We start from the raw sequence: 18,550 nt of genomic DNA, 5'->3' as shown, positions 1-18,550 counted from the left end.
GGGTAAAGACCATGGATTTGTTATTTTATCACAAATTATCCAGTTGTAAGTGAGCAATTATCCAAGCTGTAAGTGAGCACACTGTAAGTCTCCTAATTCTCTTTGGAGAGAAAATTGCTGGTTTGTTTCTTCCTTACAGAAGTGTGGGTGAGTTACAGGTACAAGGGACCTCAGAGGTCTCTAGTCCACTCTCCTACTGGAGAGGTAGCATGGGGAACCTGCTTGCACACAGATTTTATCACAGATGATTCAATGAGAGTCTCGCAGCTGAATTCCCCAAGAAGGAATAAACAGCTGATAATTGTTTTGTGCAGAAAAAAACAAGATTTGAAGACCTTGGCATTGAAAATCCTTGATTTTCTTTATATTCCTGAGGTTGTGAGCATCTTCTTTATGGTTCAGCAGCTGCAGGGCCTTTCTTTTTGCTCTCATAAATCAAATCCTAGCTTCTGTTAATAGACTGTGAGTGAAGGTTACCCTCTAACAGACTAGGTGCCCACAGCACTCAGCTGTTTGCCGTAGTCATAGATGAGCTGGGTACAGATCCATGGGCCATAGGAGCACCTGTGGAATTTAGCCACTGTATAACTATACAGAAACACCAAACCCAGTGCCTTAGCCCACTTGAGTTTTATGGTTTCCTCCTATATCTCTTCTTTGAAGAAAGGGAGTTGGAGCAAATATCAAACTTCAGAAATAATTTCATGATTTGGGATAATTAGGATGTAAGATTAGCAATCTGCATTGCTGGACATCTCCACTCCTTTTGTGAGCACAGAAAAAAGTAGCTCTCTTCAGCCCCTGTGATATATAGGCAAAACTCTGCAGCTGAGTCTCTCTCATCAAAGTCTTTGGTCATAGTGTTAACAGAATAGGATCCTGATTTACTCTATATAATTTATAACCTAGTTCATATCGTTGATGCTCATATTAATAACATTATTTGTCCAATAATCCAACACAGGGAAAATGAATACAAATCACCTGCTCTCTAGATACAGATTATATCTATTAGATATACTTGTTTCCACTGAACTTTAATCTTATCACAAAATGCTTCCAGGGTACCTCCTCGATGCATCAGCTCTAAGGTGCCTCTGAAAAAAAACTGAAAAAAACCCCCATACTGCCAAGTTAGGTGAACATGGAAAAATTAACAGTGAATTTATTAAACATCAGGAGTTACTTAAGAAGCAAGCGCAGGAAGAATTCTGGAACAGAAAATAGGATTTTTTTTTTTTTTTTTACTGTTTCTGCACTACCATATCTTTGCGCTTTCCCCCCTCCCCCCCTCATTTTGGATACCCCATATGTTTGCTGTTTCTGCATTTTGCTCCCTCAGTTCCCCTGCCATACCTCATCTACCTCTTCTGATTCTATAGGAGTCAATTTTGCCAAGCAGGCTTTCTCTGGCTGCTGCACTTTCTGATCATTTGTATGCAGAATGCAACTATATGAATTAACTAGATCCTAAATATATATCAAATCCAACTTGGGTTTTCAGGTTTGCAGAATTACATTCCTGCCTCTGCTGATCCATCTGTGAGTGGGTACCATATGTCAGTTACTTTATCAGGAAGCTTCAGGGGGATCCATTAGAGAGAGTCCACAGCATAATTAGAAAAAAGAACATTTGTTTTCCCAGCTGCCCTGTTTTCATCCTTCCTCTTCAAATGTTCTGCTGGTTTCAATTAAGCTCACCATAGATGCACCAGCCTGGTGAACCTAGAGAACTAATTGCTTTAAAAACTTAATATCTTCCTTGCAATGTAGATATTTTTCTGTTGGTTCAGCTGTAATCCCAAGCTCCTCAAGGGATGCTGTTACAAAATACTGTCTCACTCTGTGGTCCACAGTGACACAGCACCATTCCATAAGGTGAGCAGGTGAATCTCAGCAAACCCAAAAGACACATGCTCTTTTTGAAGCGCTCTGACTCACACCAGTGGCCACAGCTTCACCTGCAGCCCCACTGCTCTCCACCTGGATGCTTGATAGGTGGAAGAAGCCAATCCCCATCCAGCTCTTGAAATGCATTGCATTGGCAATGTCCCAGACCGACTGTCCTCCAGCCAGGAGTGACCCAGGGTGTCACAGGACCTGGAGCAGAGCTGCCCAGCAGTTCCCACTACCTCTGCCCAGGCTGGTTATCCCTTTCCTATTTCCCAGCCTGCTTGGGAAGAGGCAGCAGATGCCATGCAGACATCCTGCCAGGGCACAGGGCTCTGCATTTAGCTGCAGGATTAATATTTATCAGCCAGTTTTCTCTATTTCTTTTGTCCAAGATCAGAAGCCTGTGCACAAAGCGTTTTATTTCATTAGGGAGTTCTTTTGTTTTGGTCTGTTTTTTTAACCTTGTTTCTAGAGGTCATTCTCTGTTTACAGTACAGAAAGCAAGGGCTTTATATGCATCTGCTTTAGGAGCACAAAATGGTGGGTTCACAAAGCTCATCCTGCAGCCTTTGCTGGTCTAAAACAAGCTCTGCTGCCTCCTCAGATGAATTTATCTGACATGGTGAGTGTGGATGTGACAGAAAAGAAGTCTTCTTGCCCTGATGCTTGCTGTGTTGGACACCTTGGTGCTGGCTCACAAGTTGTCTGGCAGATTGTCCTGAGCCATCACACCCCATTCAGCTACTCCAGGGAAAACCCCAGCAGAGCTTGAAAGGTGGTCTGTGTGGTCAGGTGTGTCCATACATACTGGAAAAAAACTGATGACATGCACGAGGAGATGGGATAGCACCAGGGTAGTTATGGCATGTGTCTGCCCATCAGCCTCCCCCTGCATTGTCTGTTCAGGGCCTGCCCTGGCAAGGGCACAGCAGTGTGCAGGGGAAGCTGAGTGCCTCTGTGGCTGGGACATGCTGCTGAGAGCTGCTCTTGCTTCTTCTGAAGAGCCCAGCCTCCAGGTGAACTGGAGGAGAAGTAGGTGTTGAGGAGGATCAGGAAAGTTCAGCGTGGCGGGACAGGACAAGCAGCAGATGTACAGGGCAGCTGTGCTGATCAGCCAGTGTTGCTCCTGGAGACACCCAAGGCATTAACTTCACCAGGGGTTATGGCCTCCTTATGGTTTTGCTTATGTGAAACAGCAGCATCCCAGCAAGTGAAAGCACACTGTAGCCAAATTTGTAATGTTTGACTGTGTGTTCCCAAGCCTTTCTTGTTTGGAAGCAATTTACCCAGTGTGTTTCCCAGCTCAGGGGCATTAAAAACATCCTCAGCTGTTCTCTGCCTCTCTCCCACATGTGGTTTTCTGTCTGATGCAGTTTGTACATCTGTGTACTGATGCTTTAGTGTGTGATGTCTTCTAGAGCAATTTCAAGTTCAGCCTTGCTTTCTCAGGCCAGGCTCTTCCTAGAGAAAATCCCATAGGAAGGTGTGCCTTTGTAAAATGCATCTCCAGAGAGCTTAGCAATGCAACAGACGGAGAGTGCCAGAAGTGTCTTGTTTTATTTATTTAAAGTAGATGAGGTTTAGCTGCCAATATGCAAGTTTTGTTGTTTTTCACTTCTTAGCATAATTATAACTCCTAACTATGGAGATCCACAAGGAAATAAGGGAGGAACCATTATTTAGTCAAAGGGGGATAGTAGCTGCAGCTGATTAATAAGTCATGGGTGCTTACTAGCAACTAGATTTTCATGTATTGCCTGCAAAGGTGTTAGAAATACAAATCAAAGGTTAGTTTCATTGGATTTAACTGAAGTAAAGATTTCAGGAGATGTCCCCCAGAAAACACTGGTGTTTACTAATGAGACAAAGCCAGATTTCAGCTTATTTGTAGAACAGACACATCGTGATTGCCCACTGCTCACCCAGGTTACCACAGCAGCTCTCACCAGGGGAAGCAGAGCAGGATGCCTTGCTTCCCTGTGCTCTCAATTGAGTTTCCTCATGCCATTTACAGATGGATTACATTCAGACAGTGGAAATCAAATATTTATAAAATCATATTTAACTCATTATCCTTGTGTTTCAGTTGATAATTTTGGGACCAAACAGTAACTCTGGCCTTGAAGAGGGTTGTCGGTGCCTGGCAACACAAGGCTGTGGCCAGCAATAACAGTAGTCAGCCATAAGAAACTGATTTTCATCAGATTGGTGTGTAAATATGATTAAAACTTCAGAGAGCTCAAATAAACATCAGACTCTTGAAAAGTTACTTCAGCTGGAGAAATTTGTAAAGATTGTGTTGCTGTGTGTCGTTGGAGATTTTCCTTCTGTTGACCAAGGGGTTTGTGGATCAAGGGGCATGAGGATCCATCCATGCTGGATTTCTGCTGCCATGTGCCCTGTAAGTGAGGGGAAGTGCTGCTGTGCAGAGGCTGAGACCACATTTAACATTAGCCTAGCTTTTATACACCGTGACTTCCACCGGGGTGTTCTTAGAAGTGATGCTCAGTGTTGGTGCTGTTAGAGTCTGTGAAGGGCAGGGATCCACCAGGAGAAGTGCCAGCCATGCTGTGCTGAGAGCCACCTGGCGACAGGAATTAGTATTTAATAGGGGTGTGGTTCCTGTGCCCTGGGCTTTGTGCATTAAACGATCTGGAAGTTGTTTCAGAATAACTGGTGTTTCAGAATAACTCCTTTTCCTGTCCCCCCTTGTGTTTCTGTGTTCCTCATTCCTGCTGCAGGCCATTGGACGCCCACACATGCCAGCCTACTGGTCTCTGGGGTTCCAGCTCTCCCGCTGGGGCTACGGCAGCCTTGATGTCCTAAAGGAAACTGTTGCTCGCATGAAGCACTACGACATCCCATATGTAAGTATCAATTTTTCACTTTCACTCTGAAGTGAGCTGAATAAAATTATAATGGAGGAAAAAGAATTATCTTACAAAGAGAATTGTAGAATAAAAGGACATTCATAATCTTATGTAGTGGATTTGCATAGAATATTTTCATAGTGCTTAAAAGAACATTTAAAGTGTTCTTTTAAAGTGAACAAGATTTTAAAGTGCTGCTCTTGGCTGCATAGCAAGCAATTCTGGTGTGGATTTGTTGTTATGCAGTATGAGGTGCTAGCATTTTAAAAACAAATAATGAAAAGCAAACTTCTGATGCAGATCACTGCTTCTATATTTTCTTGTATTCCACTGCTAGAATTACAATTACAATCTCTTGGGTTTCATTACATATATTAGTTGCCTTTTAGAAATACAGTTGCTTACATTCTGATTTCTGTATTGAATACTTCAGTCATAGAATCATAGAATACTTGGAGTTGAAAGAAACGATTAAAGGCCACCTAATCTAACTCTCCTGCAATGAGCAGGAGCATCTTCAACTAAATCAGGTTGCTCAGAGTCCCATCCAACTTAATCTTGAATGTTTCTAGGGATAGGGCATTCACCATCTACCTGTGCAACAATTGTAAAAAATTCCTTCCTTATATATCTAGTCTGAATCTACCCTCCTTTAGCTTACAACCATCACCCCTTGTCCTATTATAGTCCATACCAAAAAGTCTGACTCCAACTTTCTTACAAGCCCCCTCTAGGTATTTAAAGGCTTCAAGATGTTCTCCCTGGAGCCTTCTCTTCTCTAGACTGAATAGCCCTGTCTGTCTCAGCCTGTCCTCATAGCAGAGGTGCTCCAGCCCTTCTGATCATTTTTGTGGCCCTCTTCTAGACTTATTCCAACAGATTCATGTCTTCCCTGCCTGAGAAGTATTAATGTAATTTTTTACTTTAAAAATGTTTAGGATGTCCAACATTATGATATCGACTACATGGAACGTCGCCTGGACTTTACCTATGATAAAGTGAATTTTGCTGGTCTGCCAGAGTTCATGAAGGAGTTGAAGAAGGATGGAAAGCACAATGTTGTGATTCTGGTAAACTAACAATGTTGCTAACTATTTCTCCATTTATAAGAACTATTCACAGCATAGTCTTCATAGCAGTACCTAGGTGCTAACACATGTATACTAATGTAGCAGATTTTCCATTTTCTCATATGCTGAGAAGAGCTGAAGAACAATTTCTCACAGATTTGATTTTTAAAAGTGTTGTCTTTATTTGATATCTCTGTAACAGTATCATCTCTATACCAAAACATTAATTCTGTATCACTTTTTCCTCACTCAGTTATGAGAAATTTTGTCTGATTGACATAGGATTGCTTTCTTTCCCTGCAATTCTTTCCCTGAAATGAAGAAATTAATTTAATGCACATATAAAAATAGCTGAATAGTGGAAAAAAAACCCTATTCCTAATCACTCTGGAAGCTACTAACTACAATACAAGTTTTCTTACTTTTTAGCTTAAGTTAATGTTAGAGATGATTACCTGTATGCAAATTTGTGGAAAATTTATGTTGAACCTCTAACCAAAATTGGCACATGGTCAAATGAATTCATTTGGATACAAGTGAAAATTGGAGTTTTTGATCTTCCCTAGTGAATGTTTCCAACAAAATTTGCTGTTTCTCTTCAGCACTTCCTCATACATGTCCTTGTGCCAAAATGACTCTGTCACATAGCTAAGTAAGCACCAATGGTGGCAAGGAAACTGGAGGACCAATTTAATTGAAATTTAAGTAAAGATGAAAAAAAAATTAAGAAATTAAGTGAAATCCATTGATAAATTCACAAGATCTTGTTCTCCAGGGTCCCCCAGCAGGTTAGCAGTAGGAGGGCTGCACTCCCCAGAGCAGGCTGCAATTTGCTCTCCATAACCACTGGGGACAGCATAAGAAGAAAAGCATTTTAAATTGCAGCAGGACAGATTCAAGGCAAACATTAGGGTAAATCTGGCTGTCTGCAAGATGGGCTGGACAACAGACAGCTGCTGGGGCCAGGGTCCCTCCCATATGGGTGCTGTGAAGCTGGCCCAACAGATGTATCAGGCATAGTTCAGGCTGAGCTGGCCCAGCAGCCACAGGGGAAGGAGGAGGAGACAATCCCACAGAGCTCCTCTCAGGATTTTTTGCTGTAACTACAGTTTTGTCATCTGTTTTCTACCTAAATGGTGAGTTTATATTATTCATTAGGGTACTACTGTCCTTACCTCCAATTACCAGTCTCTCACCATTTATTTTCTTTCTTAATACACTGATTCAAATAAGTGTATTCTCCCTCAGCCTTTCTCTGCTAGGCTAAACAAATACATTTACCTATATTGACAGCCCTGACTTCTAAGGAGAACAGGGTTCAGTTAATCCACTGAATCATGATGGACAGGTCACCAATATTTGGACCCTAAGTCGATGCAGTCCTATTTAAAATAAGGGCCATGTTCCTCTTCTTGCCCTGGGGGCCTTGTCAAAGGCCTGTGGAGAGAGAGACTGAACAGCAGAGTCCTAAATTGTGGTACAGTTCCTCTTTCCCTTGTGCTGGTGTATCTGGAGTCAAGATAAGCAAGAGCTACTGCAGTTTCCTCATCTAAAAATCACATTATGTTGTTAAATAGATAAAGGCAGAAGTGCCTCCCCCCATCCTTATTTTTCCCTCACAGTTTGTTGTGAAATTTAAAATATGACAGAGGATGGTGGACTCGTCAGCACCACAGATAACTAACTATATCAGTGTTTTCTTTTTAGTTGGGAGTTTTCTGATAGTTTCTTTAAAAGTACCTTTTATTATTTGCCTAATCTTTGCTTTGGTGTACTATCATTCAATTTGCTACTAGGAATCTCAAACAAAACCAGGCACCCAAGTGATCAATTACATATTGATAATGGAAGCAGCAGTCTATACAGTGAATGCTGCTTGCTAGCAATTTGTCCCTAAAGATATCTTGCCCTGAAGGTTCCATTCTGAGAAGCTCAGGGTTGCAGCAGTGAAATCAGTTTCCATCAGTGAATGTTCAAGGCACAGCATTTAAATAGCAACAGATTACTAAGTCACTTTGATGGAGAGAAACTTTAAGACAAAAATAGACCCAAATTTACTGGATACATCATTGTAAATAACTAAGCAGTAGTGAGCATATGTACTGTCAGGACTGATTGATCTTTTTGGGCAGTTTAGGTTCTCTGTAACCTCAACACTGCTCTAAAACTGATCCAATCTCTTGGAGCTGTAACATCAAATACCATATGCCTATTTATTCGTTTATCTCAAAATAGTTTGCAAAACATTAATGTAGGAGCAAAATACCAGGAGTTTGGGATAGCTCTTCCTATGCACTCCTGCTTTTCAGTAAATACATGGTAGTCATCTCTTTTTCATCAATGTTGGGATGTCTCCAGTTGTTTAGCACTTGCTACTGGGTGTGAAGCTACAGGCAAGCAGTCATGGTCTAGTGGGTGAGCTACATTATCTTCTTCCTTATGAGTTTAACTTCAACAACGTTTTTAAAGCCCTTTTCTCTGATGGCACATTCTGCAGCAGTGCAGGGAGGTGTTGCTATATAAATTCAGCTGTTAGACAGATGCAAGGAACATAGCAACTCTTAATTCATACAGTGAGCTAATGGGAATCCAGGTAGGAAGCCTTTCTTTCATCCTTCCACTAACCTGTAACTAGAGGCCTGTCTTCTGCTCTAGTTCTTTAACCAAGCTTGTGAAAAAAGAACAAAAGCTGACCCAGTCTGTCCTTTCTGCTCTGCCTAGAACAAATATATTCTTTAGAAACAAAGAAGTTCTAAAGTAACGACTACATTGAAAAATTATGAACTTTTTTACAAAAGAGAATCTTTAATGAAAGACCTTGTATACCATCTATTAAATCATACTAAAAATAGAAATAGCTAGAAATGATGTAAGTGACTAAATACTTAAAAGTCAAGAGCAACATGCTCATGATTCAAAATGATGCTCGATATCTTTAACATTTTTAAGTCAAATTTTGTGAGCTGTAGAGGTAAAAATTTCCAGAGATGAGTTTTTATGGGTGTGCATAAACTATATGCTTGGGGTGGGGCCATAGGTGGAGGTGCATCAGTCTGGGTACAATGCTGGCTGTTCCCAGGTCTTTAGGCAGTCAGCTGGCAGTCAGCACTTCTTCCCCAAAATGCTTAGAAGATGAGTGAAGATTTAACAGGCATGAAACTCCTTCCCCACAGACAAGCCCTGCATGCACAGAGAGGTTTTGTTTTCTTTAGGGCAGTACTAAACCTGCATAATGTATTAGATTCATGCACTGGAACAACCTTTCAGCTGAAGGAAACTATACGTTTGGATTAGGAGTAGCTAATTAAGCTGACTTCTTCCAGCCTTCAAGTCCCTTGAGAGATGTCTTTACCACAATTATAGGATAATTATTGCAGATGGACAGTTTTCTCTTTTGCAAAGTTGGACTATGGTAGAAGTTAAAAATGTAATAGGACTGTTACAGTCCTTATGGAGGTGACACCAGAGCTTGATGAAGTTAAACAGAATTTCTCCTAATTCCCTAATTCTACCTAAAGTAGGGATTTAGCTCTAGCTCTTGTTGAGGCATGGAAAAATATACTTCCCTCACCACTTATGAGAGGGCTCACAAGTAAATCAGGCAATTAATTCAGGTATTTAAATGAGATTTAAAACAAGCCTTTAAAGCAACTTGCCATTTGGGGTCTGATATTTTTTGCTTCTTAAGACATTTATTAGTTAGATTGCTATCACATTTTGATTAAAATTCACTTAAATTATTGTACAGGCTATAACTGAGTGGAAGAATTGTTTCAATGTTTTTTTCTCCATTGTGTTTCATAATTGAAAGGTTTTGCCTAAAGCAGAACGTGAGGAAGTAAGATTTTCTAAGGAGAAAGTATAGAATTCCCTTCTAAAATGGCTGCAGTCTTTATCTGTTCTAAAAGCACAAAGCAGATAGTTGCTTCCAACTAGGGATGTATTGCAAAGTGCACTTACCTCCTTTTGGTTGCAGCTGACTGCTGGGCAGAGTTGCAGAGAACCTCCTGATTCACTGGCATCTCAAAGTATTCCTAACTTACTTTCCAGCATGGAGGGTGGGTCTCTATCATCCCCAGGAGCTGATCAGACTGGCTTTGAATCAGCTTGGTGGTTACTGGTGGTCATCCTGAGGCAGAGAAATTATTGGTGTCAGTTGTTGGTGGTGACTGCCCCAAGCAGTGGAAAGGGGCAGGAAGGGTGTGAAATGCTGTGGTCTTGGAGTCTGGGGAGAACAGAGGTGTAAGGTCTCACAGGCAAGTGTGAGTTGGGTTACTCTGCATCAGACTGGCATAAAACATCCTTGTCCAACAGTTGGTTTGGAATGGAGAGCTAACAGGGCCCTTTTGAGACTGGATATCTCCAACTTCAAGCCCCTTGAAAAGTTTTAGTTATTCCAGCATTGAGCTGTTGATACTGAGGCAGCTGGAATAAGGATTGCCTTGGAGGAAACCCAGAAGTGCTCAAGTGTGGGAGCGCCCAGCTTAGCACCCAGCCACAACAGAGACCTTGGTGGGGGGGAGTAAAATCTAGTGCCTCTCTGAAATAATTTGAGCATAGAAAGTCTCATAAAAAATAAACATGAAGGTATTTAGTAATTTCACATTGCTTTTGCTTTACACAAGAAATACTTGTGACATATCTTTAATGACTTTTTCTAAATTATTGTGTGCTCTCAACTCTTATTAAATTTTAATGCTGTTTTCTTCCAATATTTTTGCAATCAGCATTAAGAACATAATCCAATTTTTTCTAAAATATACAAATAGAAGAGTAATTGTTACCTCTGGGATTTCAATAAAGGAGGTGTAATTTCTGTTTTAGGACCCTTTCATAACCAAGGATGAGGAGCCAGGCACGTACAGAGCTTATGAACTCGGCCAGGAGATGGGAGTGTGGGTGAACAACTCTGATGGTGTGACTCCTGCTGTTGGGCGGGTAGGTTTTTTAATTTTGTGATGCATTTTGTCCGGCTCTGCTTCAAAACAATAAAGCAGCAGTGCAATAGAAATGAGAAAATAACCAGGATTTCCATATGTAACCCCTAGGCCTGGCCTTCTGGCTGATTCTGTGTTTCCTGACTACACCAACCCCAGGACAGTGGAATGGTGGACCCAGCTGTGTCTGGAGCTTAAGGATGTCCTTGACTACGATGGGATCTGGATTGTATGTCCTCATTATATCTGTCCTCCCTTCTTTAAAAAAAAGAAAATGAAGTTTTTCACATGTCTTACTCTCTTTATTAAAGGATATGAACGAACCATCCAATTTCATGAGAGGCCAGATGCCTGGATGTGCTGATAATGAAATAAATTACCCTCCTTACACTCCTAGTAAGTATAATAGTATAATTTCATTGCCATTAATTATTTATTAATATTATAATTTATTTATATTTTATATAATATTATATTTTATAATAGCAATATTAATAATATAATTTCTTTGGGGTTTTTTTTGTTTGTTTCTTTGGTATTCTTGTTTGTTTTGTTTTAAACCTGGATAGGCTATATTTTAGGGGGAAAAAATCCATTCTCTCAGTTTCCATCTTTCCCTGCCTGTTCTGGAGGTTCAGTTACACATTTGTTCAAGACTCCAGTGGCTCAGCTTTGGTGGAGTATCAAAAGCAGTCACTTTCCTCTGTCCAAGGTTCTGCTTCTAACAGGACCTTCCTTCTAAAAGGACCTTTCCTGCCATTCTCTGAGCAAGTGGTCCACATCAGAAAAAAGGACAAGATAAAATTCTGTAACTCATCTACAGACTTATGGAGCAACCCTTCTGCCTTGCCACTGCTAGTCTCAGAGATAGGCAGTTTCATGCCTTCTCACAAACTATGACAAGGGAGATGGTCTCTCCCTGGTGCCTTAGTTCAATACATTTCATTTCTCTTAGGAAAGAAATTTTCACTGTGTTACTAGAAATGGGATAAAAATAAGTTTTAAAATGTCTGAGCCTATGGGAGACTTACAGGAATGGGAAAATCTCTTCCAGTAGCTGAGTTAATGATATGCTCATTCTTCCCAGGAAGCCATGAGTACCTATGATTATTGCCAGTGGTGTGGCAGTTAATCCAGCCAACATTTCCCCAGGACAGCCCAGCTGCCTGAGCAATGTTTATATGCAGCAGGAAGATAATGCATGAGAGTTGGAGTATTGGCATTGGAGTATTGGAAATATTCCCTTTTTCCCTTCAGGCTCTTGTAGTCTCATGAGAATTCTAAATTTTCGTTATTAAATTGCAATTTTTTTTTTTTTACTTTGAATATAAGAGAAATATAGGCATAACAAAATCATGACAAAATATTAGAAAGAGATTGTAAATTTTTGAAAGCAGAAGCAGAGCTTTTAATGATGATTTTGGTGTTTGCTCTCTTTGTGAGGTAACCACTGCATACTGACCCTGTGGGGTTCAAGGGAACCCCAGGAACTGATGAGAATCTCCACCTTTGCCTTAAACTACCTTCATTTTTTGTTAGTCATCAGAGCTGCAGAAAAGATGTGAGACATTGGGTAAACTGGCCAGAAGAGCAGAACCCTTCACAAATAAAGGACTGAGAGTGAACTCATGCAGTGGCTTCTGCGCCATGCAGCTGAGCTTTGTGCAGATTAGCATTGAAGTCTGAGCCACTAGAAGGGACTCAGATCTACGTGACATGTAAGGACTCTGAGAGATACTGAAGACAGGTGTGTTTCTCTGACTTGACTCATGCACATATGCCCTTGCTTTTGCTTGTGGCTCACCGTATTAGAATGATATTATGGAATAGTAGCTGGGTTTGTGTTACAAGGGACCTTCCAAACCATCTTGTTCCAGCCCCCCTACCACAGGCAGGAACACCAGATCAGGCTGATCTAAGGTTTTCCCAGATACTTCCCTGGCATTGGTCTCCTTTCTGCAGCCAGGATCCCTAGGCATTACATCTCAACATGTAGGGAATCTATTTGGAACCAGTGTTTAAGGGCTTTCTTTTCTATTTCACTTTATAGAATAGGTGCATGTTCTTAGCTGTCCAAGCCCTTGACTTATGCAGGTGTGAGAGGTGACCTAAGCTGTTTAGTCCAGTAAGACATTAGGACCTTCCTGGGGTTAGCAGAGCTTTGGGAGCTCACTCTTGTCTTAGATGATTTCACCTGTGCAAGTCCCAGTGTCAGACCCTTAGACTTTTTGCCAGTGTAGCCTTCAACCTCCTTATCTAAGTTTTATAACCATGATTACACATAACCTGTGGTTTGAACTTCTAAAGCCAGATGTCCTTCAAATCACTTTTCTATAAAACACTTTGTACTGAAGATTAATATGCAATTGTAAAATAATCAGTATTACTGAGGCAGAATACAAAATATTCAGAATGAGAATGAAGCATGAATCTATGATTCATGTCGTAGCATTTTCTCTCCTATCCCACCTTAAATTTATGGGGCTAATAATCAAGAGCCACTGGGACATTAAGTATGACTTTCCTCAGAAACTTCAAAGTTTTCAAAGTCTTCTTCAAAGACATATGGGTCAAAGTTACTTGGAAATTGCCTATAAATTATTTCTGATGTAAATCACACACATTGGAGTGTCCAAAGATCCAAACACAAGGATTGTAGCTGTAGTGGTACAGCAGAATTGAGAGGCTAATGGAGTTTCCAGGTACAAAGAAATTGTGATAATGAACTGCAACCATACAGGAGGTGTGATTAGGCAGAGAGATTGCTTGTTCATGGAGAAATATTTACAATAGTGCATGCACCTAATTAAGCATGAAAACAAAGTATTTTTGAGAATTCACTTTCTTTTTTATTTTGAGACACAGAAAGATGGAGCAGCTGCCCCAGCCCATCCTTTATCTGCCCAGTTCTGATGTATCTCTGCTCCTTAGAGAAAAACCCTCAGATAAGAGAAGTGCAACCAGATGCCCTCCTCCTCTGAGCTTGGCTGCTTCTTTTGTTTTCTTAAGTACGCAGTTGTTAGTGCTTTCTAGCAACTTATGGGAAAAAATTCCCTAAGCAAAATGGAACAAAAGGAAAGAAACCAACTAACCCCCAATATATATATAAACACCCGCCCTGCCCAATTCCTGCTGAATGTGTGGCATTTTCATGATGATTACCTGAAGAGGATGGAAATTTTTTGCACCAAATGGCCTTTGCCAGCATCTCTTTGATATGGGATCAAAGACCAGGCAGCATCTATGCAATATTTTTGCTGTTAACTTAAACTTTTCATTGTGTAAAATAATATATTCTTAATTCAGCAAAGCAGAAATTTTCTTTTTTGATTGTTACTTAGTAAATACAAGGCACCTGAACAGATTTTTTTAATTATTTGGCATAGAACTTTAAAATTAATTATCAGTGTTTACTCAGTCCTTTCCCCTCTCCAAGGACACGTGCCTGTCTGCCAGCAAGTATTTGTGGCTATGTGCTAACCTCAAATCAGTGCAGGTCCAGCACTTCAGCTTTTCTTCTTCCCAAACCTTTTGGTGTTTTCATCCTAAATGTGTAGAAATGTGAATAAATTTGAATTGTGATGTATATGATTTTACAGAATGATTTTATCATTCTCAGGCATCTCTGATCGTTCCCTGGCGGAAAAGACACTGTGTCCTGACTCCAAGACTTACCTTGGAGACCATTACAACACACACTCTCTCTTTGGCTGGTCACAGACAGAACCAACTTTCAAGTAAGTTTTCTAAATATTTCTAATCCAAATTCCAGGTGATTAAAATGCATTTTAAAAGCTACTGATGTTACCTGGAAAAATCTGTAATAGTATTTAATATGAAACAGACCCGTGTTTCATTTTATTGTTTGCTCTTTAGTAAGAAGTTTCAAGGAAATAGAACCTAGGAACAAGGATTGGAATCCTTTCTAATTTTACTTTTCTCAGCTAGATCAGGATGTATGTGTGGGGTCTAAGTTTTCAGTTGCTGCTTTTGTTTATCTAGAGCAAGATGCTCCAGTGCTCTGTTAGGGCTTCTCATGAGTGTTTGCAGCAGAAGCAGCCTTGTGTGGTGTCAGGGGTATTTATCTGTCCCTTCACTAGAGGAGTTTCTATCACTATCAGTGGAGAATCCAAACTGTACAGGTCCCCTGGCTGCTTCTGGAGCTGCCTCTGGTTCCTGGCAGGCTATGTTTTGCAAATTGGCTTGGGGCTCAGTTGGTTCAGGAGGTTAGAGCTGCACTGCAGCACAGCTGCTGTCAGCTACTGTAAAGCTCATTTTGCAGCTGGGAAGCACTCAGAACCAGCTTACACAGGCAGACTGTTGCCGTGGAAAGCTGGCTGTTGGATTAAATGAAATGGGCAAATCATGCCTTTTCCAGCAGGGATTGAGCTAAAACACGGGGATATTTAATACCACAATGGAAGAGCCAAAGCAGGGGTCCATCTGTGTCTTGTTTCAGCATTTAGCACTCATTTTCAGAAGCTGGATTCTGATAGCATCCAGAGGACATGGTTAAGTGAGCTAATTCTGGTGTTGATGCATTTGTATTTTATATGCCAATTCCAGGGCAAGGGAAGCCCTGGGAAAAACCAGTAGTTGGCCAGCTCTTATGTGCCAGGCTGAAGCACAGTTCTGCTTTTGAGAGAAAGAACAGGAAGCTCTTGAACCCTGGACTTCTTACCATATTTTTTGGGCCTCTATTCCCCAGTTATTGAAGAGATCCTCCCAACAAACTTATTTTGCTTGGCCAAATGTGGAGAAGACAACTAAAAGTATATGCAGAGGTTGATTTTGCTGCAAAGCTGGGAAATTTTGGTGAAGTATTTTTCATAAATACTCATTTGGGTTTCTCAAAAATATTTATTTTCAAGGCTGGTTGTATATCCTTTCTGCAGTCACTCTTCACAAAGAATATATTAAATGAAATTACTGACAGAAATATTTAGCACCCAGCATCAATTGCAGGATATTGGATGAAAATGAATGACAACTTCATAATCATATAAAAAAACAATTCTAAGAATTATTCTAAGGCAGACAGAGAAGAGGAAATGTGTCATCTGGCCTATGTCAAATGGTTTGAATTTGAATACATAAACTAGCAGCAATCAGTTTGTGCATAGCTTAATGCCAAGAGTTATTTGCACATGATATTCTGTAAATAATTTATATCAACAAATGCATTTGACAACATTAGGACCTGTTCTGTAATGGTTCGTGAAAGACTGAAATTATTCAATAAATTACTTGTTACAAATTGTTTATGCAGCTCTGTATCATAGTTGAGTTGATCTGATATTGCCCTCATTAGCACCTGTAAATGCACCTTGCAAATGGAGCCAAAGACAGCCAGAACACTTCTGCTCAAGACACCCATGAAAGGCTCCAAAATAACATTTATGCAAAGCACATGGAGTATTGTGCAGCTATTGGCCCAACAGTGCACCTGCAAATCAGAAGCAGCAGGTCCCTCAAGGTTCAAGAATTGCACCTCTTGGTGCATATGGCCCCTAAGGTTAATACATTCAGTCTTCCATGAAAGCTGTTGGGCTTTTGCAAGTGTTGAAGCACTTTAAAGTCTCTGTGCTATTACACACCCAAGAGCAAACACTAGGCCATTATGAATATGAGTGAAAGAACTCCTGATGAAATATCATTAAGAAAAGAGAGAGAGAGGAGTAGATGGTGGACAACATGATTAATATTTCATGCTAGAATTTCCCAGAGGTTCTAAATTGTGTTGCCCATATCAAATTAAAGCAGAGTTGAATTTGAGTTCCTGCAGTATAAAATTGTGCAATTTATAATTATCTATGAAGAGAAAGCTCTTCTAAGGAATTTTGTAATTTATTTGTTAGTAAGGCATATTTCTTGATTTTCTGGCGATGCAGCAAAATTATTTTCAAAAAGCAAAGACAAATTCATTGTACCACTAATTCTGGAATGAAACCTCATATATCAAAATAGGCAGGAAACCAGAGAGAATACTACAAAGATGGGGTGGCATTTTGAATGATTACAAGTTTGCTTTCTATATTGATTATTTATTTTTTATAAGATATTTAGGTATAATTTAATATTTTGGTGTGGTTTTGGTTTTTTGGTTTTTGCGTTTTGTTGGGGTTTTTTATCCTTTTAAATCCTGCCTATTGGAACTTTATTTACCAATACAAATGTCTAAATAAATCATGTGTTGAAAAAGGTACATATTATATTGTGTTTTAGGAACTCATCAGACACTTAATTAAATATAGAAAGAAAAACATGATTTGAATTTTTATTTTGAGACACTGCTGAGAATAAATTAAACAGAAATTATTATTTAGGAAGATTATAAATACCTGAGACAAATTGTTTAGTTAGAATCAGATAGATTTATTTTTGTTTGTTTGCTTGTTTTGTTTTGGCCACTGTGTAAATCTTCCTTTTATTTGCAGACTTGCAGCCACATTTCCATGTGAGTAGCGACCACAATAATAATTGTTTCATGAATTTTCAGATAAAGTTGTGCCTGAGTGCTCAGGTTGATTATGAGATGTTCTGGTTACCATTCTTGTTTTTGATGATCTTGTTGCATTTCTTTGCAGTGCTGTCCAGCAGGCAACTGGCAAGAGGGCGTTTGTGCTGAGCCGCTCCACGTTTGTGGGCAGTGGGAAGCACGGTGGGCACTGGCTCGGTGACAACTTCTCCCAGTGGAAGGACCTGCGCCGCTCCATCGTCGGCATCCTGGAGTTCAACCTCTTTGGCATTCCCTATGTAAGTCTGGCTTCCTCCAGGCAGGTGCTGGCTCATACACAAGATCACTTCAAATTAACTCAAATGTTTTCTGAAACCAGCTGCTTGAGGTGGCCAGCAGTAAGCCACAGCCCAAGGAACTGCAGATTAAAAGGCTAAATGTCAGTCTTGGCTGCTGAAGGGAAACAAAAACAGCACTGTGAGATTCAGGCTGACTTAATGTATGCCATCCAAAACACATCTCTTTGTATTATGTATGCTATGATTAGGGCTACTTCATATATTTCTGGGTTTGCAAGCTGGGATGGAGAATTTGTAGAATCATTGAAATACAGTCAGATCTTCACAGTGAACTTAGTGCTTTAGGAGACAGTACAGCCTCAGTCGCAGAAAAAATTGTATCATTATAGAGCATTCTTATAAAGTAATTAGAAACAGGGATTTCTTTCCAAAAATTATTTTTGTCAGTAGAATTCTGTAGTGCCTCATTTTTGGGCCTCAGTCACAATCACAAACACAATTTTATTTTTCCTTAGATTGGTGCTGATATCTGTGGGTTTAACTACAACACTACCTATGAACTCTGCCTGCGCTGGATGCAGCTTGGCTCTTTCTATCCATTTTCCAGAAATCACAATGCAGAGGGAAACAGCGTAAGTAAACAAAGTTACATAAAGCTGTAGCCTATGATTACAGTTATGTGGACAGTGATTTGTGTTACTTTCTCCAAAATTAACCTGCCATTCGTGGGTAAACTGGAGCAGTGGGTGAAAAGGAGTTCTTGCACCAAGAGCAGGAATTACACAATGTAAATTTTTCCCATCCATAGTGTAAAGATAACATAGAAACTTTGGTCTTCTCACACTTCATCTGTTTCATCATTTACCTACTGAAGCCCAATTTTTATTTAAGAGCCAGTGAGTGTCAGCGTATCTTCCTACTTCTTTGATTGCTCCAACTTTTGTTTCAATACTTCTGTAATTATAGCAAGTTTTGCAGGGAGGGGAGAGAGATCATTATACACCATGCTTGCTGTTTAAAAGAA

General features: G+C 40.1%; 1 protein-coding gene across 1 annotated transcript in view; it reads left to right on the top strand.

The window, feature by feature from the left end:
- LOC130266911 (sucrase-isomaltase, intestinal-like) overlaps positions 1–18,550 on the top strand; it is a 57,726-nt gene that overhangs the window by 19,174 nt on the left and 20,002 nt on the right. The window contains 9 exon segments of the mRNA XM_056516181.1: positions 4,635–4,760; positions 5,702–5,833; positions 10,658–10,771; positions 10,882–10,896; positions 10,898–10,999; positions 11,082–11,166; positions 14,390–14,507; positions 17,358–17,526; positions 18,042–18,158. Coding sequence (XP_056372156.1) covers positions 4,635–4,760; positions 5,702–5,833; positions 10,658–10,771; positions 10,882–10,896; positions 10,898–10,999; positions 11,082–11,166; positions 14,390–14,507; positions 17,358–17,526; positions 18,042–18,158 — 978 coding nt within the window.

Source organism: Oenanthe melanoleuca, chromosome 1A, assembly GCF_029582105.1.
Source record: "Oenanthe melanoleuca isolate GR-GAL-2019-014 chromosome 1A, OMel1.0, whole genome shotgun sequence".
Lineage (NCBI taxonomy): Eukaryota > Metazoa > Chordata > Aves > Passeriformes > Muscicapidae > Oenanthe > Oenanthe melanoleuca.
The sequence above is the reverse complement of the archived record's forward strand: the minus strand, read 5'-3'. Positions and strand labels throughout refer to the sequence as shown.